The 26,913-nt window shown below is 40.3% G+C and overlaps 3 protein-coding genes across 4 annotated transcripts; 1 reads left to right on the top strand and 2 right to left on the bottom strand.

Moving 5' to 3' along the window:
* Positions 1 to 281: 281 nt before the first annotated feature.
* adpgk2 (ADP-dependent glucokinase 2) lies at positions 282 to 9,429 on the top strand. Its single transcript, XM_030414898.1, has 7 exons — positions 282 to 656; positions 2,733 to 2,892; positions 4,570 to 4,760; positions 4,964 to 5,060; positions 5,268 to 5,404; positions 5,512 to 5,648; positions 6,418 to 9,429. Exons 1-7 carry the CDS (start codon positions 461 to 463, stop codon positions 6,973 to 6,975), a joined length of 1,476 nt encoding a protein of 491 aa, XP_030270758.1. The 5' UTR covers positions 282 to 460; the 3' UTR covers positions 6,976 to 9,429.
* Positions 9,430 to 9,882: 453 nt separating this feature from the next.
* drc8 (dynein regulatory complex subunit 8) lies at positions 9,883 to 13,148 on the bottom strand. The gene is made up of 7 exons (XM_030413769.1): positions 13,010 to 13,148; positions 12,677 to 12,761; positions 12,048 to 12,120; positions 11,659 to 11,735; positions 10,532 to 10,574; positions 10,223 to 10,289; positions 9,883 to 10,109 (listed from the first exon to the last, which is right to left on the bottom strand). Exons 1-7 carry the CDS (start codon positions 13,032 to 13,034, stop codon positions 9,991 to 9,993), a joined length of 489 nt encoding a protein of 162 aa, XP_030269629.1. The 5' UTR covers positions 13,035 to 13,148; the 3' UTR covers positions 9,883 to 9,990.
* Positions 13,149 to 13,775: 627 nt separating this feature from the next.
* Positions 13,776 to 21,068, bottom strand: cgref1 (cell growth regulator with EF-hand domain 1). 2 transcript variants are annotated; one of them, XM_030415590.1, is made up of 7 exons: positions 20,745 to 21,068; positions 19,768 to 19,873; positions 19,257 to 19,331; positions 15,900 to 15,973; positions 15,654 to 15,778; positions 15,413 to 15,517; positions 13,776 to 14,998 (listed from the first exon to the last, which is right to left on the bottom strand). In XM_030415590.1, exons 1-7 carry the CDS (start codon positions 20,752 to 20,754, stop codon positions 14,792 to 14,794), a joined length of 702 nt encoding a protein of 233 aa, XP_030271450.1. In that variant the 5' UTR covers positions 20,755 to 21,068; the 3' UTR covers positions 13,776 to 14,791. The 2 variants fall into 2 exon arrangements, with proteins under 2 accessions (XP_030271450.1, XP_030271451.1); XM_030415591.1 differs by having other exon boundaries at positions 15,413 to 15,514; positions 20,745 to 21,063.
* Between the last annotated feature and the right edge of the window lie 5,845 nt (positions 21,069 to 26,913).

Raw genomic sequence — 26,913 nt, 5'->3', positions numbered from 1 at the left:
AATAAAGAAGACTCGTTTAAGGCTTTCTAGATGAGTCGGGTCATGATGGCTTTATGATCTATCGTGCCTTTCAGTGACTCAGAGTTTGATATAACACTTTAATTGGTGACTATCGGCTTTCCTTTCAGTCCATTTGCGTTAAAGATGATCATACTCGTTTAAAAAGAAGAATGAGATCGTTTTTTCTCATATATCTCTTATGTTGAACACGCCCACATCCCCCCTCTAAACGAACGGCTTAAATAAGCGAGTGAATCCTCTTATGTTCGCCCGTGACACCCGGAGCTTGAACTGAACTGACTGGTGAACGAATCTTTTCAGGAAGTGATTCGTTCGGTCGGGTCAGCAAAAAAACTCGATCTTTTTGAACGTCACGTTGAGCTACACAACGGCCGGGGCGGAAGGTGCTGTTCATAACTGACAACGTGAGCATTCGTAGCAGTAAGCTTGGCCGCTGACAATGGAGGGGGGAGGCAGGATTTCGTGGATGAAGTATGGGCCTCTTTTGTCCTTATGTGTGGTTTTTTGGGCCGTATGGTTCCGGTCTCCCCAGAATGAAGGGCTGGACGACCGGCTGGACACCGTGCTGTCCTCTCTGCTCCGGGCGGAGAGCAAAGTCGGGGTGAACAACGTCGCGAGACCGAAAGTAGCAGTTGGTGAGTGCAAGTGGTGTAAGCTAATGTTAGCTAACTAGCCTAACCTAATATCTGGTTTTATAATCGCCTCGGTCCAGAAATATGTTAACGTTAGTGCGTTAGGCTCCTTCAGTTGTCGTTACTGCTAACAAAATAACAGAAGTACAACTCGGAACTGGCTAAAGCTAGTGTTGTAACGTGCACAAACTGTCAGGAGGTGTGTCAGAAAATGACTGGCTGGTGAAAGCAGGGCGATCTGAGCAAATGTTGTATGTTTGAGCTCGACCCTGTACAGTACAGTGGAGTGCATTATAATAAAAAAGCTAAAGTGTTGGTGGCCAGTGCATGATCTGCCGAGTCACCAGATCTCGGTCCAAAATCAGCATCTTGTCTGACCAGCTGGATCAGACCCCTTCATCAACCAACATGGCACCACAGAGGCTGGTCCTGGCTTTATCTCTGTGTGGATCTCTTCAGTCCAGGCCTGCTGTGTTTGAACTGATAAGGGCCAATGACAAGTGCGTGGAAATATGGGCAACATGGTGATAATATCTGTGCTATAACTGAGGGGTGAAAACCTAGCCACAGGAACGAATGTCTTCCTTATGTCAGTAGAATATATTGTATTGTTGGTGTGAAATCTCTTGTCCTTGGATAGTTAAATTACATGGATGCACCTACTGTTGCTTTAGCTGAAGCATTATACAGTTTTTCACTGCCAGAATGTGGTCTTTGAACAGGATTGTTAGCATGATTGCATGACTGTGTCTGAACCGTCATGATCTAATCCTAAAATCTTGTCCTTTGGACTGAGATTCAAATACACAATGGAAGGATCACCATATCTGCCCAACCTTTACCCAGTTCATCAACAGGCTCAGTCACATGTCGTCCTTACTTCACATGTAGACATGTAATCACATACTATCACAGATTGTTTGATCTAATCCTGATGTATTGCTATTAGAGATCTACGATATAACATTTTTTAAGACATGCATATGTGTTTTAACTCATCTTGGCCGGTTGCTAATAATGGTCACATATTGTTTTTACGTAATTGTAAAGAATTGATACCCTTCTTACTTGAAAAATATACCCAAACTGAATAATCAATTATCGTAATTGTTGCCAATTTATTTAATAGCCAATCGATTATGAGTGAATGTTTGCTGCTCCATTAACATTGTTGTTGCTGAAATAAAACTCAGAAAGCCTGACTGACTTGTGATATGCATCGCTTTTGGAAATAAGACTCACAAATGATTATTTACATTCTCAAGAGGTGTATGATTCAACTTTTACTCATGGTCTCTCTATAGAATTGCAATACAAATTAAAGCAAGAGCATATAGTCCCAGACCTATTATCGTGCCTCTTTGATATATATGAGGGACTTCAGGCGGTGACACATTCTCCCCAGTTCACTTTCAACTAAAAGAACAATAAATATGCAACCCTAGTGCTGACCAGATCATAACAAATATATGTCACAGGTATGTTTTTGTAAATTGTTAGAAAAATATGTAGGAGGGATGTAAGAGCAGCGCTAAGCATGTGCAAACAGAGTAGCTGGAGGTCGAGCCTCCGTCAGACAGAGTCAGATATTCAAAACTAATTCAAATGTGGTATCTGTGGCAACCATTAGAGTTGGACTTTGCAGGTAGGTTGTCTGTGGTGGTTGTACAGCTTGTTGGTTTTTGTTTGGACTCTGAAAAATGCTTCTAAATAAGAGCGCACCGTTGAGCGTGTTTGAACCAGCAACCGAAAGTATATTGACGTGTCAGATCATTTAGCAGCCACACTGGCAGACGAATGTTTCAGCAGCTGTTGTGTGAATGTCTCCCTGCTCAGTTAACTAAAGCTGCACACTATAATTACTTTTCGCCTGGCTCTTTTTGTACTGATAAGTCTGAATGCCAAGTCTAAAATAAAATGTGTGATACACAATCCTCTCCCTGTTCACTGTGCCCTGCAGGTCAATAATTTTTCTTCACCTTTTGGGTGGTCACAAATTTTGTTTTTATACCTTTTTTCATCACTTTTTTTCTTTTTTTTGACTCCCTTACTTTCTCTGCCCACCCTCCTCATCTGCAGGTTTTGGAGGTTGTGTTGACCTGATAGTGGACGGGGTATCGCTGCTGAATAAGATTGACCTCCGTCCTTCAGACCAGCCCCTACATCATGACTACATAGAAAATGAAGTGCAGCTGGCTCAGAGCTTTGCCTACTTCTTTGCACCTGGAGCTGCTGCAGAGTAAGTGCAAATTCATACCTAAATTCACAGAATGGTAATGTAAACACGCTGAACAAGTTCTCCCACAAATATTTATCTTCTATGTGCTGTTAATCCGTTTGCTGAGGCTTTGAGTTTATATAAGTTGTGTCTAGCTCCTGGCTTTGTGGCTGAAGAGAGAAAATCACACCATCTTCTTTATTAATAATTATCAAAGATAATCCATGCAGAAAGATGGCTGGCAGTAGTGGTGGTGTCTGTGGACAGCAGTGCAGCCGTCATGTGCTGCTCATGCATGGGCGTCCATACACACAGTGTGTATGTGTGTGTGTGACTGGATAAGAAAGAGGGGAAAATTGAAGTAGATATTGTGCGAGGCCTTGTGATCAGCCAAGCTACTTATCAATTTTAATGGGAGTTTGTGTTACACCCTCAAGCTACTGTTAACCTGAATAAACTAATCAGAAATAGCTGCTGAATGAATTAACTTTTGGTGTGAATCTGCATGATTGAGGGGCTGTTATCTATGAATGAGTTCATTTTGATGAGGACCCTGGATCTGGTGAGCTCTAATTATGGTTAAGCAGTTATGGGCAGTTTAAAATTTAGAGTGATACAGGACTATAGAGTTTAATTTGGATCAGGCTTGATTGAATAAAAAGGGGACTATTGAGCCACGGCAGACGTATGCACTCTACTGAGTGCCGTTCTAGTTATCAGTTATTTGCTGGACAACCTTCTTAATTATTCAATATTTCTGCTGTTGATCTCATCCCCCTCATTGGTGACAGCTCATTTAAGGGCAGTGGTGCCTGTGAGCCCATGTTCGATGTCCGGAACTAACACCAAAAGGCAACAGGCCTTCATCACGGACAGAGAGGGGGAGGGAATTTGTAGCCCTTTTCAAACAGTGTCTGTGTGAGAGAGTCAGTAAGGACGACATGGTCCTTTTCAGCTCAGCATTCACAGTTATTCTGGTTTATTTTGGAATTTGTGAAAAAACGTTGATCAGTTATATGTGTGAAGAACAGAAGAGATGCATGGCTGTGTCTGCTAAGTGCAGACCTGCACAAACCACATGTATGATGAAATGTGCTTATTTATGAGAGAGAGCGAGACTGTGTGAGATACAGATGAGTAGGAGCAGAGAAACTAGAAATGACATAATACCACAAAATAGCATGCTTGCCATTTCCAGAGCTTTCTGGCCCATTGTGTCTGCTTGAGGCCACATATTTACAGGGTATCTTCTTTCTATTTCTGTTTCCTCTTGTATCAAAAGGGTCCCAGTGTTTAAATGTTATGTTCGAGGTGTCTCAGAGCAACCCCTACTACCTCTACTATTGCACATTTCTGTCTTTCTCTTTTAAATGTTGTCCCTCTTTCAGTATCTCAAGCTTCCCATATAGCTTTCCTTTATGGTGTAAAGCTGTCCTTCTTGACAAAGTTGACAATGGTTACATTTTTCAAAGTAGCACACTGATTTACAGTGTTTCAAGTATGTATGTTAATGTCAGACTGGTTTAACTAGTCTATTCCATTGTCTCCTCCAGGGCCAGGCTTATTTGTGTACACAGGACATTTCTTACACAATGGCCGTTCAGAATGTTTGCATGAAAGAACACAAGAAAAACAAGAGCATTGTGTCACTGTTTTTTGTTTGTTTGTTTGTTTGTTTTTGATTTCTTTGTCCTGCAGGCGTTTTGTGCTAAATGATACCTTATTCAGTGAGCTGGTTGAAGCGTCCCGTGACTTACCTGGAAACAGATGGGCAGTAGGCGGCAACGCCCCGGTAATGGCTGGTCGCATGGCAACGGAAGGATGTGATGTGTTGCTAGGGGGAAGTTTCAGCCCTGATTTTAATGATGTACTCTCCCAGCACATTACAGGTATACACACACACGCGCACACACACACGTGCAAACACACTGGTGCTCTCATATTACTCTCCGAGACCTCTGCATTTTGACATTTTTACCTTGCACAGTCCTTTTCCTGCATCTCTGAATCACCCTCTCTCCTTCCTTTTTTCATGGTCTCTTATATCTCTGCCTTGTCTGCTTTACCTCACCGACTACCTCTGTCAATCCAGTGGCAGGTAACGTAGTAGAAGAGCCAGACATTCATCTGATCCTGGAGTACCCATCTGGTGCTACCTGGGGACAGTATACCTCACGTAGAGCCAACAGGTACGTGTTAGTCAAGTAGATAAAAGATATTTCTAATAATCTTGAGGGTTCCTATATATTAAACTGTGTATGTGAGTGTATTTAAGCCAGAGACAGAGTTTTCCACCATACCATCATCCTGTACATACCGTGCACATGTATAATTTATGTACATTATGTATGTGAAGCTGAATGTGTTTGGCCTCGCTTGTGTCTATGCCCCTGTAGATATATCGTCCACAGTGACGACCACAACCCCTACCTGGCCTCCATGGAGGACTTCGCTGAGAAACTGGAGGACTTCAACCCAGATCTGTTGGTCGTAGGTGGGCTGCAAATGATGGATAATTTCCCCTTCCAGTCGGGTAAGAGCCAATTGTTGACAAGCTTTTTATTTGTTGCTTATTTTGAACGTCATCATTTGTCTGAATTTCTTCTGTTCTCTTTCCACCAATACTTCTCGTTATTTCAGGTGAGCGGGCTGCTCTCCTGTCTCGCCTGTCCGACCTCCTGTCCTCCTCGTCTCCACGTATTGGAGTCCATTTTGAGATGGCCAGTTTTGTAGAAGAGAGTATAATGGAAGACCTACTTAACTATGTCATCCCCTATGTAAGTATGACTGAACAATTAAATTAATCAGTACATGAATTTGTGCATGTTTGTTAAAGTAGTTGAAGACTTAAATGATGGTGAAGAGGAAGACGCGGTCTGACAAATAATATCAGCTAGTTTGAAACAGGTTTTTTCAGTTATATTAGTTCAGTACACCGAGACAAAACTGAGTGTGACTCAGCAAAACTGTTTTGGTCTCCTGAATTTGCATGTGGATATATTGGAGAGAGTAAAATGTCTTGCTCACTAGCGTCTTGATGTATGAAAAGATGAACCCTTTTTTCTTTTCTTTTTTAGAAAGAGAGAAAACATCTAAACCTTGGACGTACCACTGTGCATGTAAAAAATGCAGTATGATCTGCAATCTAATGAGTGCTTTAAACACTACTTATTTTCCAGTAAATGTTATTCTCGCCTTTTTGTATTTATATTTATTGATAATTATAAAGTATATCCGTGTAGCCACAGCCTAATATAGCTAATATGCTGCTTTACAACTGGAAATCCTCCAATTGCATTGGTTTCCTTCATTGCAGTCCCCACAGCAAGTGTTGTTTTTTCCTCTTAGCTCTGTAAAATAACACGATCAGTCGACACAGAAGTGCACACATGAGCATGACATCTGCCTGGCACACAACTACTTTAAAGGTGTTGATCACATTGAAATATTATGTCACTCAGTGGGATATATGGCTCTTGTTTGCTGCACAGTTAAGTCAGAGGCAGGTCCCGAGTTTAATCGTTCATCCTCATTGTGCTTCCCCAGGCGGACTCTTTGGGAATGAATGAACAGGAGCTTCCCAACCTGCTCAGTCTACTTAAAGGCTCCAACATCACAGTGCTGTCAGACCCAAACCCTCGTGTAGCTACTGTCCTCGACCAGATGAGGGAGGTCTATCGCATCCTGAACCAACGCCACAAGGATGCCAGTGCAGAAAGCGACGCAAACAGTGCTCAAGTTAAGCCGCTGACGCGACTCCACGTCCACACGCTGGCCTTTCAGGCTATGATTGTGACGCATGGCTCCCAGTGGAAGAACACCATGTCGGCCACCGCCAAGGCCTCTCTCACAGCTAACCGCCATGTCTGCGGCTCTAATGACATTGACCCCAGCAAGGCGAGGCTCATCATGGACGACTCCTTCTCTGTCAGCCGACGGGAGGGCAGCCAGCGTATCCCTCTGCAGGAGACCAGGCCCGTCAGCTGCTGGGACGAGGATAACTATGAGATCTGCGTAGCTCCAGTGCTGGTGTGCACCGAGGTTTACCAAACTGCAGGTGGAGGGGACAACATCTCAGCTGCTGGCCTGGTGCTGCAGATCTAAAGGACACTGTATGGTCCATCTGTGTGTAGTGCTAACTTGATGTTGGCAAACAATGTGGCTCTGGATACTTGATCTATGGTGTGATGCAAAGTAGCCACTGTTGGACTGATTGTGAAATATATCAGGCTAGAGCCGTCAGCCTTGCATCTCATGGCCCAGGCGGACCATAAAGAAAACGGATTGTTATCATTTACAGGAGTCAGATGATGTGTTACAGTGGTTATTAATCAGGTTAGACCAGCGGATTTAAAAAAAATTGACTCAGTTTTGATTTATGAGGTGAATGCTGTGAACCCAGTAACTCAAACAGTAGTTTTCAGTCTGTCCTAACTACACTTTCAGCAGTTAATTCTCAGTTCATTGTCTGCAAGTGTGTGCATTAATTGTGTGTACATATAATAATATGTATATGCAAAGCTCTTTTGCATTCCAGTTCAGTTTTTTGCCTTTTATAGGAGACGCTGCCCTGCTCATTTTATGACTCAGCCTCAACACTGTATAAATAATAGGAAGAGGGAATATGGGGCCATTGTTGTTCCGTCTTAAGGCCGAATGCATAGGTATTAACAGAGCCGAATCGATGTTTGTGTAGAAAAGGTAAAAGGCAGGCAGAGACACACTGTGGAATCGGGATGCTGTATTATACATAATGCCATCTTACATATTTGCAAACTCATTATAGCCCATCATCTGACTCTTGTCCTCAACTTCTCCAAGGCCTTACAAGACTTCGCCTTCAGTCAGAATGAGATAAAGAGGGATGTGGTTTGGATAAACTTGAAGAGACCAGGTTGTTTTTTGAAGAGCTCTTTTACAAAGCTGCATTTTCTGCTGTAGGACACTTCTCTTTATTATTTTACCTTTTGGCTCCACTATGCAACAAACTTGTACACAGAGTTGTGTAATTGCTGAAATAGCTGAATCTTCTGTTTCTTGGAAGCACGTCATTAGGTGTCGTCACCTACTTAAAATCTACAGTTTGAACCAGTAAACAGCAGGGCTTCTTTGACCAACCTTAACCTGTCAGGTCACATCTGAACCCTTTTTTAAAACAGACGGCTCTATCTGGCCTCTTCCTCTCCTATCTCATTCTAGTAGTAGTAGAAAAGTAGTGAGGTGATCACTGCCTCCTGTTCTTCCTAATATATGTGAAAAATGTGGTGTGGTTGTGGTTGATTATGTTTTAAGATCGTCATTCCTCTGTATATCAGTTGCAGTGCAATAATGCAAAAACAATGTTAAGAGACCACTGTTGGTAGCTGGATATGATGTCAAAGATCTCTCTACCTCTGTGTTCTTTTTGTTTCCCTATCTTTTGTTATTTCTCTTCAGACTTTTCTATAATCTGTCATGTTTCTTCCTCCCCCTCCTCTTCCTCTGTCTATTTATGGCTCTTAAAGGACCAAATGAGCAGTGGCGACTGCCGCTAATAAACCTGCTGCAGATGAGAAGTTGCTGGCAGCTGCATTCTCACATGATATGGCTGCTTAAAGGGGAACACTCTAATCTCTGCTTCTGGATTTGTTTTTTATAAAAAAGGGGGTTGCACCATTAATTTATAATCTTGAAGCTAGGGTGTTACTCACCATGAATCCCCTTAAACTTTGGCGGAAAATGTAATATCTTCATTGTACTTGTACTTAGAATGCAAATTTATTTCACTTTTCACACCCACGTGTATGTCAAAGCCACCACTTTCTGACTTTCCTTTCCTGGAAAACTGGCCTCTATGTTGCCGTCAATTCCTATTTCACTGTTTTTCAGGGTTGGAATCACTTTAATTTGTGACCGAGCAGGAAATGATGCCATCTCTGCTGTTTTTTTTTTTTTTCTTCCTTGCATGTAAAACTCAAACATTCCACCACAAACCCAGCTCTATTAAGTATGTTTGACAATAACACTTCAACATGCAAGTGGATTATTTTATTTCCTGCTTACACGATCTAACATCGTGATTAGCTAAGTAAAGCTGCTGTTTAAGCTCCTTTTCACCGAGGGAACACATTTATTCATGTTACAATGCAACAAGTGTGAGTACAAGTAAAAAAGAGGAACCTAAAGGTAAAGAAAATCCCTTTAAACATTTTCTCTCTGTACCAAGACTGTACTAATTTGATGCTGTTGTTTGATTATGCTGAAGGTAAATGAGCCTTATTCTGTTTGTGTTTAGGAAAAAGGGAATGTTTAATACACACGTTTTCTATTTCTGTAGGCCCCTGTTTTATTTTCTGATGTCCTCTTCTTAAACCGTAACGGGTCATTATTTTTACTGTGAAATGAGACTGAAACTTCAGCATGCATTCATGTTCAGATAGAGAACTGCTTGTGTTTGCTATCATATGCTTATCCAAGCTCCAGATAAGTCATATCATCCCTGTTTAAAAGTTTCATGCATGTATAAATATTCAATGCAGAATCACCTCAGATAAATTGCAACGCTGATTAATCCAGTCATTGCTTTGTCTTATTTTCTCATACTCTGGGTCATTTATTGATCAGGTCCGTACTGGTCATGGAGTCTGAAATGAGCTGAACTGATGATTGAATCATCATGGCTTCCTCTCACACAGCATCATAATTCGCCATGATGAAGATTGTTTCTTTCCTCCCCATTCCCAATACTGAGCACATTTCATTTAGTGTCATCTCATATAGGAAGTGTTCCTTATCTTTTATCATATCAGCTGCTTTCCTGATGTATTCATTGGCTGCACACACACTGCCACTTGAAGGACCAGATCACCTACTGCTTCTGATACCGATATCACTGCTGGGCCAAGATGTAATCAGTGAGCAAGGAATATTCAAGATGTTAAGAGGGAGCTTCCAACTACTTTCCAACTGACCGTGATTCGGTATTCTTAAAACACCTGTGCTGTGGGGCAAGACAACTCTGGACACACAAAGTCAGGATTTATCTATGCATATTTATTAATTATATCAGATTTACAAGTCCAACTTAAGAACATGCAGACATTGGCACATGCAGACATTAGCACAAACACCAGACGCTATTTACAAATCAGGGTCAATAGTCAGCTGGCAGATGAAGTCTTTGTAATAGATGAGGTTCTTCTCAGGGTCAGCGAGTGCTGTCAGCATCTCATCCATCTCCTCCTGAGTGAAGGGCTCACCTGGTTTAAGGACAAACAACAACAGTTCCTGTGTTTACATATGTTCTTCTGTGGAAGGACCAGGAACGTTAGACACACAAAAAAGACTTCAGTCTGACAAGCTTCCACTTTACCTTCCTGTGTCATGTACTTTGTCAGCTCCTCGGGCTCCAGGTATCCTTTCTTTTCTTTATCCAGAACCTACAAACAAGCCCTCATGCTTTAACAAACATATGTCACTAACACTGATATTAGGATCACTGTGTTGAATGCATGATGTTCTCAGAGGCTCACACTCCTGCTTAATTTAGATACTGTGCTGTGAATGGCTGAAAAGGGAATTTGAAGGGATCTGCTGTTACCAGATAAAACTGTAAGATTCTTAAGTAGCAGCTAATAACCTACAACACTGGAGAATACAAGGAAATTGCAGCTGGTCTTACCTCAAAAGCCTGAAGCAAAACATCCTCAGGGATGGGAGGGAACCTAACACACACGTACACACAGTGATACAAGAGTGTTTCTTTGATACTGTAAAAATGATGACACACCACATACTAAACAACATGATAAGAGTGTCAACGGGATCCTAAAGTGTTCCCTGGTTCTAAGTGAAGCAGAAATACAGTCAGAGGTGGACATCACTAGTCTGTGTTAAGGAGCATACACTTTAGAGACCATTTCCCAGTTCTGAGACACAGAAGTGAAAAAAGAACTGGCATGTAATATTTAAAGATGTCTGACATTTGGTATTTTTCATGTCGTGAAAATAAAATCCACTGAAAGTTTTATGATCAAAAACTGTGATCAGTGGAGGCCTTTCAGACATGGAACTTGGGTTAGGTTCATTATAGAGGCAGGCTTCCAAAGTGAAAAGGATGCATCAGAGGTGAAATTTGACCAAGTGTCAGGACTAAAAAAAATTCTCCAAAAAGTGTTTAGAGCATCTTTTGGGCCATTTCAAGTCTATTGAGACATATTTGTGTTGAGACTTTTTTGGATCTTGGTCAGGTTTATTTTAGAGGCAGGCTTCCAAAGTGAATGAAATGGATTAGAGGTGAAATTGGAGTGTCAGGACTAAAACGTTTATCCAGAAAGTGTTTAGGAGCATGTTTCAGGCCATTTCGAGTTAACTGGGACATATCTGTAACTACAATTTTTTGGATCTTGTGTTAGGTTCATTTTAGAAGCAGGCTCCCAAAGGGAATGGGATGCATCAGAGATTCATTTTGAGAAAGTGTCAAGATCAAACTATTTCCTCCAGAAAGTGTTTAGGAGCATGTTCCAGGCTATTTCGAGTTGATTGGGACATACATGTATTTACATTTTTTGGGATCTTGGGTTAGGTTTAGGTTAGAGGCACGCTTGCAAAGTGAATGGGATGCATCGGAGGGCCAAAATTGTTACCCAAGAACGTGTTTAGGAGCATGTTTCAGGCCGTTTCCAGTTGATTGGGAAGTATCTCTTTTGACACTTTTTTGGATCTCGGGTTAGGGTTAGGGTTAGGGGGTTAGTTTGGATTTTTTATTCAGCTATATATACAAAACAACATGCTTGGTGACCTTCTTACTTGTGCTCCAGCAGCACTTTAGTCATGGCTGGGAGGAACTTGTCCAAATGGATATACCCTGTGTGGTCCTCTTCCACCTGGTTGAACAGCACAAAGATGCTGTGTTTTGCTTCTTGAACAGACTCTGAATTTTCTAACTCCTCTCCGAATAATACATATTTCAAGCATATAGTTAATTCTTTATTTATGCTACAGCAAATTAACACTTAATGCAATACTGAAGAAAATGAGAATGCATATCTAATGGTGGTGACATTACAATTACATTACTATTGATATGTTACAAGAAGGTATAGCGGACAATTTAAATGACTGCACACCTCAGAGGAGCCGTGGATGATTACTGTGATTGTTAGTCCATCCAAATTATGAACAAAGACTTTTCTGACCTTAGCTATAAAGGCATGCAGGTCTTCCTGAGTGGGGAAGCAACCTAGGGCGTAGATGATGGTGCTGATCTCCCTAGAAAAATAAACTTCATGTTAGACCACACCATTTAAATGCATGCAAATACTGTGTTTCGTGGTGCTAATCTCCTGAGTAGATGTATCATGACACATTTTGTTTGCCTCGTTTGATCAGAGCCCACTGTGTCAGGGTTTTTTGGTATACAAGACCAGACTAGAACTGGATGGGAGATTTTCCTCATAAACTAAACTGTATTTACCATATATAATAATTTTTATATATATTACTCTAGCAATACACAAGTGTCATTGATAGTGTTAGATTACAAGGCACATGGTGAAGATACAGTGGAGCATATTCATAAACTAAACATATTTAAATTCACAGGAGCTGGTGTAAATATGTAGGTTAATTCGCATTTTGGAGATGGAGTCTGCATACAAAGGTCCAATACTTAATATGTTCTGATCAATAACTAGAACATGCACTCCACTTTAACATTTACTGTGTATGAAGTTCTGAGATGTGACCCAAACAATGTTAGAATAAGGTGTTATTGTACATTTGTTTTCAGATAACAGCCCCCTGGTCTAGGAGCAGTCTCACTCACCGGACGTCCACAGTGTTGTTCGATTCATAGTCAAACGCTTCAAACGCTGCTTTAATCCTCTTGTGGACATCTGACACTATCCCCTCTAACAGACAGGACAGACGAGAACCAGGAGCAGAGCCAAGAAACTATTTACTGAAGCAGTTACTCCGACATAAAAAATATGTCAGGCAAATTACTTTCAACAAGCGAGAAATTATAATTCAGAAGGAAAAATATCAAGGGGCTTTGAATAAAATACAAATTGCCTTTTTGCTGAAGTTTATCGTTGAGGCTCGAAAATAATTCATAACTAGGTCATAATTAGCTAAGCTAAAGTTAACTGACACGAACCTGGTCTTGGTTTATCCTCCGCCATGCTTCTCCTGTTGTCATTCTGTTGCCTAGCAACAGACTGTTTTGTGTCTAGGGAGGAGCGCTAGTCAGTTTAAGCTAAGCTAGCAAAAAAATAAAAATAAAAAGCCAACTGATGGCAGGAAGAGTAGAGATTTAAAATAACAGACATTTTGACATGAAGCACTGCAGTTGGTGATCACAGGAGTTACTAGTCACGTAAATTAGGCTTTGCACATAAATAGAGAGCCGAACTCACGCCCCTTCCAGTTCGGCCTATGGGACCATATATATGGGACATGTACTTTTTTGATCCCACTTGAATGTGACATGTCAACACACATGATGTTTGTCAATTTAGAAGATCATTTTCCAAATATAATTTTAAGGCAGGCCTTAAATCATGGCTGGATGACGCACTGGAGCCCTACTCAGCAAATACCCTTTACACTGTAGCCTTATTGAAAGTAGGAGCATTATCAGCATGACCTTGTACAATTCTATGTTTTGATCGCAAAATATTTTAGTCCATACCAAGGAGGCCTGATCACTACCTTTGAATAACAAATATTCTATGTTTAATTGTTCATTTTTTAATTATACACATAATTTATTCACGCAATTCATTTATTGTTTTCGTTCTCTTAACTTTTACCATTTTATTTACAGTACAATCATATACATACTGTCCTGTGTATATATTGTGTTTGGTCATTTAAAACTGAATTCTGACTAATCAAACAAATCGCAGAAACAGGAGACAGAAAAAAAGGCAGGGCAAATAACACTTTTATTTTCCTCAGCTGTATAAATGCATAAAGACAAAAAACCCACACAAAAAAAGGCTAAACAAAAGAATAACCATAAAAATAAAAGTCTGCAGGCTGAACGCATAATTAAATTACATCTTATGTTACTTCACATGGGCCTAGCGACCTCAACTATCTTGATGGAAGACTGGTGGTAGATGGCTGTAACTCATTAAGAGCCAACCACTGGTCTGTAATTCCATGGTTTCCTACTCGTTCAGGCACATCACAATTCTCAAATATAATGCTTATGGGATCATACACGTGCATTAAAACAATCAAGACTTGGCAAATATTGCATAATAAGATGGGAATTTTCTCCTGAATAACCTAATTTTATTCATTACGTGATTTAAGGTTATGTGTGGGCTGAACAAATTCTCAAGGAGGACAACATTTTAAGATTCATGGCACACCAGTTTGTAAATGAGACCAGTTTTACTAGATAACAGTCCAGATGCACTCCTGGTGCATATCGTAAGCCTATGGTGAGTCAGATACAATAAGGCCAATCAAGGTGTACACGAAACACCAGAATGTATGTAGAAAAGCTCAAATGTATGACAAAAAGGGTAATAAATACAAATAAAGAAAATCAAATATTCCAGACTAAAAATATCTACTAATGATGGCTTCCGTTTTAATAACGTTTGATAATACTGCATTTGAAATTCAGTACTACTGTCCCCCTTACAGCTTTATCAATCTTTGACTTCATAATTAATACCAATTAGTTCTCGTTGTAGGAAATGTTTTTAAATAAAGTAAGGGCAATAATTTAAAACGCAATCGTCAGGTGAGATGGATGGTAGAATCTTCGCATTCAAATCAAGAGAGAAACCATTCATAGGGATGAAGAAGAAAAAGATGTCCTCTCAGTCGAGGGCATTGTTTTAACTCCATCATCAGTCTTCTGCTGGTGTGAGCACATTGTGTGACAGTGTGGACAGAACCAGCATCCGCATGTCTGCATTCAGATCTCTGGTTGCCCTAGATGAACAGGTTGGTCATGCCCTTGTTCTGCTGCTGGGGCTTTTGGGATTTGTTGCACATGCTGTTCATCTACTTGTTCTATGCGTTCCTGATGAATTTGCTCTTCAGCTTGAGGCTGCAACTCCTGATGAGCCTCCACAGCCTTCTCTGCGTCTGCCTTCATATTGTCATCACCATTACCAGGGTCCTGTGGTAGAAAAAGTTACTGAAGTCAACCATAAATGAGGCAGAGAAAAAGAAAACTAGGTACAGCTCTTTAAATACTTCCTTCTACATGTTAATCTGTGATAAAATCTGACACTTGTAAGCTCAAGGTACACTTACTAGCTTTCAATTTTCATATTATATTTGATACATTTACATTTTGTTTATACTGTGCATTTGAAAGTACTAAGTGTACCTTAATTTAGGACAGCTTTTTCAAATAACTATTTCCACCAATCAAAATCTTTTATGACCCATAGATGTTCTATTTTTTCAGTGGTTACTACAAGTTATACCAGTACTGCAAACAAAAATCATCATAAAGCCTGACATTGTTAGATTTTGATTAGGTTGACTGTACATTGTTTCTTGTTGCTTGTTCATAAATGTACAATACCTGTGAGTGAGGTTTTGGAGGAGACAGCAGCTCAGATGGGGCTAACATGCCATCCTGGTTTAAATCCTGAGCCTGGAGTAAAAAATCTACCATAGACACCACCTGCTTGCGCACACACACACACACACGCACATGCACACGCACACACACACACACACACACACACACACAAAGATATACCTTAGTGAGCTAACAGTGTGAGGGTATGAGTAACACAAACACACAGCCACTCCTTCCTTACCAGCTCACTGGTTTGTGCTCCAGGTGCATGATGGGAGTTAAAGTCAGAGAGCAGCCTCATCATCTCCAAGCCGTCCAGGAGCCCACTGCGATCGTAGTCATAAAGACGAAACAGGTAGAATACCTCTGACACAAAGCAGGAGAAGACTGACATGTTAAATACCAAAAACATTCAATAAACAGAGGATGTTTGTGCATATTTGATAACAGTGATTGAAGGAGCAGCTTTATTGGTGTAGATGTCTACCTTGCTCCCAGTTGCTGATTTCTGGTCCTCCTTGGTCACCACTCAGGGTGGATTTAATGAAACTTTGCAGCAACCTGTGGTGCACACAACAAAAAGTACATTTAAATCAATAATTAAAACGTTTAGAGCTTAGGCTCAATACTGAGGGGTCAAAATTGTTCAACCCAGTTGGACTTGTGTCATGTTTAAGCCATTAACAGTCTTGTTAAAGCAGATACAATCAGACTGGCTACAAAAGCTCAGAGAGGTAAAAGAAGAAGACAAAAAATTTAAATTCTCCCTGTGTTACCTTTCTTATCTTACTCTTGATTCTTGTGCAGGCTGACTTGCCCTTGAAGCACGGTAGTCTCTGTATGATTTTCAGCCACATGAGGGCAGGATTTCATGTCCTAACTCCACATACCAGAGGGAGATGCCACCTCAGCAACAATCACTGTCACGTATTTGGTGTTTTTCTCAGTTCATCATATCTTTAATGAAGCAGATGGAAAGAAGAGAGCCAGTAGCAGTCCCATTTTTTGGTGTTTGCTATATTTTTAATTTTGTTACATGTCAAAATCCATCTGGATGAATTGCAATAAATTCAGGGCAACTGTTGTACAGGGTGTGGAGAGCAGCTCCTAAATACTGTTTGACAAACAGCCTGGGGCATTTCCCTCATAGCCATTCAGGGTGTGCCAACCCACTTTTGTGAAGGCTTAAGAGATGTGGGTCATTCTGAGTCCTTCCTTGTCATATAAAGATCTCATCTTTACAGTAAACCAGAAAATCTGGTCTGTTTAGGCCCTGATGAGATTTCTCTTCAGTCTGATGTTCTACCTGATTGAGGTAAAGTCTGAGCAATCTGCAACCTGGTTGAGTGAGTCACCATTCAACCGGGTGACCTACATCACCGTGTCAGACAATTGCGCGTCACTTGCAGGTTTACTTTGTCTTCACTAAACCTTTATACACCTTTCACTTTTTTTCATTTTATTTAATTTTGGAAACTTTAGAGGTGGTGGTAAAAGGAAGAAATATATTTCAGCTTCATAGTCCCTTAAGAGGCATTTTTATTATTCTTATTCAAACAGCTCTCTATAAAAGCAAGAAATCTCTGTCTGTCTATCTCTGCAGATCAGGATCAGACTGACCTGAGATTTTCAACATGGCTGCTGTGTGGTTTAAGGGTGCGCAACGTTGGATTTGTTTGGACTACAATGTTACCGTTAATAAATTATTTCATAAATGCTTAACCAGTTCCGCGAGCATTGTCCACCATAGCCACCATAGCTATGTGTGCACCAGAGCCAATCACTGCACACCATAGCCACGTGCGCACCAGAGCCAATCACTAGAGCCCACCCCCACGACACACCTTAAGAAACAAGCAGATTTATACCTGCAGCAGCGCGAGCTGGACCGGGATTTTACCAGCAGTTCGGTCACGTTCTGTGCATCTTGACTGTTGTGGATTAATGAGACTGAACGAGTCCGGACCTGTATGTTCTGGTCTAAGGAGATCCGGATACGCGAGGATACCAAACTGGAATCGGAATCTGTGGATGTTCGTGTGTAGCTAGCTGTTAGCCCACCCCCACGCCCCACCTCCTGAGTCGACAGAAGCGAAGTCATGTTTTGCTATGTGTCTGGTGCAGGAAGAAACGGTAAAAACGGGCTTTTGTCACAAAAGTGTCCGCAAGCAGATAGTGTTTTCAAGCAAAAAAACACGTTCCTATTGGTGGAAAAAGGCACCACACCAACCAATCAGAAAATTATATGGCAAACCACGTGATTTCATTGCTGAGGAACAGGGGGAAGTTGAGGGAGGGATGGCGGCGAAAGACTGACAGCAGCAGTAACGGTGATAGAGACAGCGACAGAGACAGCGAGTTTTGAGAGTTGAGAGATTTATGACATTTAGCGTGTTTGGAGTGTATAGTTAGTGTGTTATGCAGCGTTTGGTGTAGTGTGTTTAGTGTGTAGTGTAGTTGTTTTTTGTGTTGTGAGTCAAAACAGCGAGGAGACTGCTGAATGTGGAGCAGGCAGGAGAGCTGAGGGAGGCCTGAGCCTGAGGCATTTCCTGCAATTAAATGTAATAACTGTACATTTCAAAAATTTATGCACAAATTTAGCAAACATCAATTTATATTTGCATTATAAGAAATTAAAATGGCTTGTTAAACATATTTGTGGTTTTCACAGTAAAAAATCTAACTTTTTCCGACTCTGATATTCTGATTTTTTTTGTGATTTTAGGTCTATTGTGTTGGTGCAGTATGTCAAAATGAAACAATAACTGTACAGTCACACATGTGAGGTTGTGCTGAAAATAATGACACCCAACAAGGCAAGGTAAATAGTTTTTAAGGTGAAATAGAACGGTAAAATCAAAAGTAGTCAAAAACGGCCAATCATATCCCTGACATCCCACCTTCAAACACAGCCTCATTTGGCTATCCATGAAAACGCTACTTAACCTCCAACTAAATCAGCTGCTTTGTAGACCAATTCACAGACCAAATGGTAGATTAAGTAGAGCTTGCATCCAAAGCAACATGGCCAAAATACTACAGCTCTCATCTTTCAAGTTAAATATTTGTACCGACTCTACCTCAGACTAATGCGAATTGAGCTGCAGATTCTATTCACAGCTGACAACATCAGAGTGGTCATACATGGCAGAGACTTAAGCAACCACAATGATAGAGCAATGTACACATCCATTAATCTTATCAGTCAGTGGAAAGAAGCTGCAGCCACATTGTCAGCAGCCACATATCTCATCACACTAAGTCCCTAAAGTAGTTGTGCCTCTCACTGAAAAAAATTAAACCTGTAATTCAGTTTATGTTACAGTACAACTGAACAGTAACAAAGATATGAGAGAAGATACCAACGGCGAGCCATCATGTTTTGCTCTGTGTGCGGACAATGTATATGATCGCTATCATTACTGCAACATAAAGCACTGTTATTGCTCATGTAATCTTATCTGTATACGAAGGAGTCCACATCATTAGCACAACACAGCAGCCAAAGTCCACAGGGCAAGCAGACAGCAGCTGCTTACAGCACTAAAACACACTGCAGATTGAACAAATTTGAATGTGGTATGCATGTTGTGTTCCTGGTTTAATATTAACTCCTAGGTCACACAGTAATTTCACAAAACAATGCATGACAGTAAATCTCTTTATTACATATAATACATAATTCATCATTCTCTGAGAATAATTGGATTGGATTGTCAAGATGCATCTTGAGTGCACCATTTAGCCTAACTATAAGAGTAAACACAGCAGTTAAGAGGGAATTAATGGCTTAAAATGAGCTGGATGTGAGAAATCACATCACATTGATCCATGTGTCACTTACCTGCGGTCTTCCTCTCCAGAGCCAAAGGGATTGGCTAGTGCAGCTGAAGGGGGATAGGCATCTATGGATTCCTCCCTGAGACACAAACAATTAAAGAAAACCTTTTTTTCTTTGTCATGACTTCCAAATATGCAAAGATATAAATATATAAGTAACCATAAGCTTCATTTCCTCTCTCTAAAGTTCAATACAACAAAAGGTGAAAGACAGTTTGTTTCATTTGCTTGTAATCACAACAGGGCTGAATGCTGCTACCATGAGGTATACTGTTCTTCATTTGTCAATTTTTGCAAAACATCTGCTTAATCCAGACAGTGTTGTAGGTAAATATCTGCCATTTTAATACTGCAGCCTTTGGTTATATGTTCATTGTGCACATTTAGTTGTTATGACACTAAAAGGTCATCAGTTTTCGCATAATATACCTTGCAGCATGAAAGACTAAACATTTTAATATGTTAGTATGTTTGAAAAAAGAGAGTGAAACTTGTATGTAGGCAGGTGGGTTTACCTTTGTGTCCCAGGTTGACCCGGTGCAGCCAGGCACAAGTGAGTGAGAATGAACAGGGACAGGACACATGGGACCAACCTGACCAGGTGAGATTCCATGAACGCACCTACAAACACACAGCCATGAGGACCACATCAGTCCCAGCAGCCTTCATGAAATGATCTGCCCAAATGCCATAGTGTCACTGAAAGCATATGCAACTGAACTGAAATAAAGAGCCTTTTCCCACACTGATCTGTATCTGAGCAAACTGTGGCACATTCATTGTTTCATGATGCTGTACAAAGTACAGAATCAACATGGCTAATGCTTCAGTGTCTGCCAAATTAGCCCTACAGACTCATAACCTAGTAGTAATTTCTGCTATTATCTGCCAAATTATCCATCTACATGTAACACCTTCTGTCTACACACAACACAACCATGATTACAGCTTGTGTAGCTGTCCATGCTTGTGGCAAAATCAATTAAAACCTCCACGTCTATATTTAGCTGTGCATCCACATAGTCCCTTGCTGTCAGGCCATGTATACCTGATGTTGGGGGATGGATTACAGAGCTGGTGTGGGATCTGTAGAGTACACAGATTTATCTCCATTATATCACAAACTGGCTGTGTTACTGCAGCGTCCTCATTTTGAGCAGCAGCGATGCTAACATCGCGGCGCTCACATCCCCACATGACCCCAACAACTCACTGCAGCAGCACTGCTACAGCCTGTATACTGTAAGTACACTGATTATTACTGAGGAACTCACACTGTCTTCTTGCTTTGACTTCACAGGACTGAATTAAACAAGGAATACATGAAAAGACAGCTAGCATGAAGTGGCATAAAACAATAGCTTGGCTGCGGATGTATTAACATTAAATATTTATGTGTAAGTATGTACAGTGGAGGCTTAATGAGGTCCACAGCTGGATAAACACAGGCTGTGATAGTGTGTGTCTCTACTCAGAGCGACAGTGAGCCTACCTGTCTGCATAGCTGATGTGTGGACGGTAAAAAGCTTTAATTCAGGTCGGTTTTGGTTCACAGCTTCATGTCTGGAGAGCACCTCCCCTCGTGCCGCCCGGTCTGCACTGCGCAACGGCGGAGGCACGCGCGCCCCCCCGGCTGCCACGGAGACCGCGGTGTTTTGGTCAATGACAGGGTCCACGTGGAGGAGCAGCGCCCTTGCCGTGTCACTGAGTCTGCGCAGACTGCTGCTCTTTGTGCTCCTCTCCGGGTTTTCCACCTCGCCACGTCCTCACAGACACTCAGATTCCTGTAGTACGAGACAGCGGGAAGGGTTTGTAGAAAAGAAGAAAGTGGCCTCAGTCAGTCTGGAAGGCTTTTTTAAATAGTCGCTGTCAGCCTGTCAACAACAGGCACTTCCGGGTAGACTACTCGCAGTTGATTTGCATTATGGAAATGTGCAAAATCCGCAATGTTGTTTATCCCTTTTTCTGTTGTCAATATGTCCTTTATGCGTCAGGTCAAATATTTCTCTAATGTAACGGTAATGTAAGTGTTATTACTGATTTATGAAAGCATCGAACATGCATCAGAGAAACAAGACTGGAGTTTTTCCTTAAATCGGCACAAAGGTGTGAATCACTTTTATATTGTCTACGGATTTTACTTATTAATACTGCTATACACCTCTCAGAATTAGTTAGGGATATTTGGCTATTTTAGTTTTTCACTTGATTGTTTAGTCTGTGACATATCTTAATTTTAATTTTGTGTTTTTGAGAATATTCTTAGACCCTAAATATAATGCAGCACATTTCATGTGACTTTTCTTGCATATCTGTGCACATGCATTTATGCAACCACATCCCAATATCCCTAACTAAGTTTGAGTAGTGTATTTTTATGTATTGTGTTGTTTATGTAGTTTAATATCCCCCCGTATGGCCCTTTATTTTTTGTTGTTAGCACAATTTTTTGGTTTATTTGGGGATTTGTTTATTTTTTCTGTAATACCTGGATGCCACAGTAGGTGGTGCTCTGTACTATGGGGTGCAGGAAATTGAATAACAGAATAACAGGTAACTAGAGAAAGCAAGTTCTGAAGAACTTGCGTTGTGAATGCTCCCTGTTGACCAGCTGAAGCCAAATGCGGATTACTGGCTGTGAAAAATGTGAATAATGTCCAAAATATATAAAAACTGTGAAATAATGTAGGTTTGTTGAAAAACTAAGGCCAGACTGAATTGTGGCTTTAATTTATTTGAAGTCTCATCTGAAGAGAATGAAACTTCTAATAGTTGGGTGAGAGTGAAGCATCAAAAATAGAATATAATCTTTGAGCTAAACTGCAATGCTGACTTGAATTTGTGTTAAAAAAAATTTGATTGAGTATGAAGAGATGTTACAGTGAGAATGACTCGAATAATCTGAATGAGAATGTTCATTTAAATCTGAAATTAAATTAATAAAAAAAAACTGTTGTTACACTCTTAGTTATTACCTTAAGAAGAACCAATATAATTTCATTAAAATACATTTATTAAAATTGTAAAAGTTTTTCAGAATATAAAAGTAAAAAAAACAAACCAAAACACATTTTGAACAAAGGCTAAAATCAGATTAAAATACTGCGTATTAGAGTAATCACATAACTGTAGAACAGAAAAATAAAATAAATCAACAAGTACATTTAGGTCTGTATATAGCAGTGGCATGGTATGCTAAATTTTTTCTGAACTGGTGTCCATGAACAGAAACTATAAAGAAAAGTTAACAGGCATTAGCAAGACATTAAAACAGATAACTTAGTCTTAAACGCATCATCAGCCTTTGACCCACAAAGCATGTCAGGAAAAACTCCCCAAAAAACCTTCATTAGGAAAAGGAAGAAACCTTTAGTTAGGCCAAGTCTTTGAGGGATCTCCTGCCAGGACGGCTGAGCATGCAGCACATGGAGGACACAATTATGAATACTGAGATTTTCTACCTGAGTGACAAAAGCATTTTATAGTGTCTACAGGTATAACACAATTATATCAAATTTTCGACAAATCATGTTTTTCTGATTCCAACAAGCGTGTGTGTGTGTGTATGGCTATGTAAAAAAGTAAGTAATGTGTGTGTGTGTGTGTGTTTGTTTGTTTGTTTGTGTGTGGTGTCCTGTGTGTATATTTAACCTCTGAACCGTTCTTGTGCATGTCTAAATGAGATGTGATTTGTGTGGGTGGGCTCAATGAAAAGAAGAAAAAGAAAAAAATAATTATTTCCATTAAATATCCAAGTAGCAGCATTTGTCTCTTTGGGGAGATCATCCCTCCGTGTCTCCCTCCCTCCCTCCCAGCCTCTTTAAGGCTGGAGCAGCCAGGGCAGGTGTTAAAACCTGAATGCCCATGGATACTTAATCAATGATTAGTATTTCAGCATTTGAAAGCTCTGCCCTGACTTCATTTACAGGGTTCGTACACATTTTTCAAGGTCAAATTCAAGCACTTTTCAAGCAATTTTAAGGGTCATTTTCATTTTTTTCCAGCATCTTATCGCTGGGGTAAAATACATACCTACAGGAATATATATACACACACTCATGATCATTTTTTTTTTTTCATTTTTTATCACAATTATATACATTGCATTATGTTTCATAATAGCAAAAAGTTTAGAAATTAAAGGAGAACACAAAGTTTTATCCAAAAAAAGGGAAGCCACTTGGCGTTCTTTGGGCAAACTCACACCGAGAAGAGAGACACCCTGTAATTTTCTTTTTTGACATACATTTTTATTTTTCAAAATGTGTCACCTATCTGTAAGAAGTCTTGGCTTGCCATCTAATCTGGCAGAGTCAATATTAAAAATAAATATATAAATTACATCACACAAAAACTTTCAATAAATTATTTTTATTCAAAAATATTTTTGAGGTAGGCAATAAACTGCACAAAACCTGAGCAAAAGGTGCGACAAATTGCAAATCCAAAATCCAATCCAAAATGTCCATATACTGTACACTGTTAAATCAAAAGAACAGTTGACTGAAATGTCATTCTGTTCAAAAACAATTAAAGCAATTAAAACATAAAAACAAACATGCTCCAAAGGAAAAAAGTTGCATTGTACAAAATGCATAATAACTCACATCAACTCAAAAACATGTTGTGCAAATGTAAACAAATCAACTAAAGTTGATGTTGGAGGCCTTTATCCCCTTCTATTGATTACAGAAACAAACTAACAAAAAAACACTTGCCTCAAACAACATGAAATACTTGGTGAGGCCGAATAGGGTAGGGCCTATTAAGGTGTGTATTTCAGTTTTTGGAGTTTGTCAGTAAGCTAACCTCCAGAATAGATTGTTTCCCATGTCTTTGGCGGCAGTTTGAAAAAAACATGAGCAAAACAAGACAAAAAGGTGCAACAAGTGCAAATCCAAAAGTTCCATATACTGTATACAGTGCAAATCAAAAGAACTGTTGACTGAAATGTCTTTCTGTTAAAAAAAAAACTGAAATAATTAAAATATAAAGACAAAAATTCTCCAAAGGGAAAAAGTTGCATTGTACACCTATTAAGGTGTTTCAGTATAGGTATTTCAGTTCTTGGAGTTTGTCAGTAAGCTGTCTCTCCAAAGCCTCCAGATTTTTTTCCTTGTCTTTGGCAGCTCTTCGAAGTCCATTGGTCTGAAATATAGCACAGTTTTCCTTCCCTCTCAGCTTTTTCTGCATTGCTATCAGCAGACTTCAGGAGGAACCCAAGTTCCTGCTCCATTCTGTTCTTTTTGGCTTTTACCTATGTTATCTCCTCCATCAGTCCTTTCCTCTTCTGTGCTCTCAGCACATCTTGCTTTAGCCGTCTTTGCTCATCAAGATACATGTGATACTTCTTCCTTGAAACAGCTGCAGAGAGGAGTAGCTCTTTTGTGTAGGCTTTTGTGAGAGTACCAGGACTAGTTTTACGACCTCCCACAGACAGCAGAACTCTGCTTCGTTGGATAAATGTTCAATGTAAAATTCATCCAACCTTCCACTTAGTGGGATGAATTTGCTGGAGGAGTCTGACGCAGACACAAGATTGGGGTCATAAAAATGGCCATACTCCCTTAGAATGTCATCACAGCGTTTCTCTTCAATGTGGCCACTTTCCACCAGAAGCTGGAGAATGGTGGTGAATTTTCAAATACTTACTTCTTTGCTCTGGAGGAGCATCCATGGATCCAGAACAGACAGGCTTCTGACAAGCGGATATTTCAGTGGTGATTTTTCAAAAAGCTTGGAGACCATCTTCAACAAAAACAGCTTGCAATTCTGCCTGAATTCCAGCCTCACCTTCTCAGCTCCTGATTTTTTCTTCATGTGTTCTTCGAGGGCTCGCTCTGTGACAAAGCCAATTTTCAGTTTGGTTACATCCATGTGGTTGACTGGGTTCGGCATAGTTGACTTAAAGAACCCATGCAGGCCCAGTGGCATTCTTCATGACACTCGGCTTAATAAACTTTTCCATTAGACCCCTCAGCATATTGTCAAGATCACTACACATAAATGGCAACATGGGTTTGTCAGTCTGATACAACTTCAAAAATGGTGTGATTTCCTTAGCCACCATTAGAAAGAAGTTGAGCTTTGCTGAAAAGAGGTCATCCTACACAATCATTTGAGCTGTTTTAAAAGATTTTGTGGATGTCTCTGTCACAGTTTTTGCTTTGGCAGCACTGATGTACACTTTAATTGAGGGAAAATTTCAAGTGCACGCTCAGCCACCTTCCCATTTTCCAGCCATCGATGATTACAAAAGTCCAGAGGGAAGGATGTGGAACCAGTGACTTCTGTGTAGTCCTCTCTACGTGCTGGAACATCTTTGAATAGCCATTTAAGGCTTGACAGAGCACTTTCGAGCTCCAAGTCTGTGGCTGCACACCCTGCTCTGAAAGCGTTGTGTAGTGTATGCAAACCACAACTTCCAACATTCAGCATCTTCTTGTCTTTTTGTTCTTCAATGTTCTGTTGAGCCAATGAGAAGAGCTTCCAATTCACATTCGGGCCATCCATGGACAGCTGAATCAAGTTCTGGAAGCCTATGTCTGAACACACTTTTTCAGTCCTCTTATGCATTTGCTCTGCAGTGTGATGGCTCATGAAAACTGATATCAGATACCTTGAGTTTACTTGGTTATCATTCCAGAATCTCACGTGCATGTCAAGCTGGCATTTCTTCATTTCCCTATTAAGACTCTCATCAAAGAGTAGCACAAAACCTGACTCTTTCTTTGCTTTGGCTTTCATTAGGGAAGAGAAATGAGGGGCAATTCCAAATGTGGTGAGGTATGCCACTTTTCTCTCCCCACAAGTAAACTGCTTTGCTATGTCACTGTCAGGAAACATGGCCTTGAAAATGTCCCCTACATCCTCACAAGATTTGTAGGAATAGTAACTATTCACAACTTTTGTTGCCCAGCATATTTCTGTGTTGGATTATAGCTAACAAATGATTTGATGGTTCTTGTGGGCTTGCTGGTTGTCAGATGTTGATTCAAGGACCCTCTGGATGGTGGAGGAGCAAGTCCTGTTGCATCTTCACTAGCTGCTTCCACTGTACTGGCATTCTCTACACTGCCGGTTGCTGTAGTTGATGTAGCATTGCTGTTTAATGCATTGCTCGTCCGCATGAAAAAATTGCCCACTGCAGGACCTGGATTTTGAAGACCTTTCATCAAGTCTTAATGTTTCTTTCCTAAAATATAGGAAGAAAACGTTATTAAAATAAAGAAAAATAAGAGAAAATAATGTTTTTTTTCTAAATACAACAATACACTTATCAGTAAGATGCTGACAATGATATTTCTTAAACAGCATTGCTATATATGTTATTTGTCATGACTGTAAATCTGTTTGTTGTGTTCTTGTCTGGTTTTGTCTTGTGTTTTCTTGTATTTGATTTCCATGTCTCTGTATCTTGTCTTGTGTCTTGTTTTTCCCATGCCCTCATGTGTCCTTTAAGTTCTCCTGTGTTTTTTCCTATGTTCCCTCTGGCTCCCTCTGTCCATTGCCCTGGTCCCTTCATGTGCTCCTCCCCTTCGTTATCTCACCTGTTGGTCCACCTCACCTGTTCCTCGTCTTGTCATCAGTGTTTGTGTATTTAGTCTCTGTGTTCCCTTCACTCCTTGTCTGGTCATTGTTCTTGTCAGCGTCTGTCTTGT

The sequence above is a fragment of the Sparus aurata genome, chromosome 4 (assembly GCF_900880675.1).
Source record: "Sparus aurata chromosome 4, fSpaAur1.1, whole genome shotgun sequence".
In the NCBI taxonomy this organism is placed as follows: domain Eukaryota; kingdom Metazoa; phylum Chordata; class Actinopteri; order Spariformes; family Sparidae; genus Sparus; species Sparus aurata.
Note: the sequence above shows the minus strand (reverse complement) of the source record. Positions and strands in the feature narration are given on the sequence as shown.

What these genes read in the sequence shown, in the direction of transcription:
- adpgk2 (XM_030414898.1), top strand. Translation starts at nt 461, where the DNA reads ATGGAGGGGGGAGGCAGGATTTCGTGGATGAAGTATGGGCCTCTTTTG. An exon ending in GCACCTGGAGCTGCTGCAGA is followed by an intron (nt 2,893 to 4,569) that starts GTAAGTGCAAAT and finishes TTTGTCCTGCAG; the next exon opens with GCGTTTTGTGCTAAATGATA. An exon ending in TTAACTATGTCATCCCCTAT is followed by an intron (nt 5,649 to 6,417) that starts GTAAGTATGACT and finishes GTGCTTCCCCAG; the next exon opens with GCGGACTCTTTGGGAATGAA.
- drc8 (XM_030413769.1), bottom strand. Translation starts at nt 13,034, where the DNA reads ATGGCGGAGGATAAACCAAGACCAG. An exon ending in TGCATGCCTTTATAGCTAAG is followed by an intron (nt 11,736 to 12,047) that starts GTCAGAAAAGTC and finishes CTGTTCAACCAG; the next exon opens with GTGGAAGAGGACCACACAGG. An exon ending in AAAGTACATGACACAGGAAG is followed by an intron (nt 10,110 to 10,222) that starts GTAAAGTGGAAG and finishes TCCTTAAACCAG; the next exon opens with GTGAGCCCTTCACTCAGGAG.
- cgref1 (XM_030415590.1), bottom strand. An exon ending in GGTCAACCTGGGACACAAAG is followed by an intron (nt 19,332 to 19,767) that starts GTAAACCCACCT and finishes TTTGTGTCTCAG; the next exon opens with GGAGGAATCCATAGATGCCT. An exon ending in GAGCACAAACCAGTGAGCTG is followed by an intron (nt 15,518 to 15,653) that starts GTAAGGAAGGAG and finishes TGTGTGCGCAAG; the next exon opens with CAGGTGGTGTCTATGGTAGA.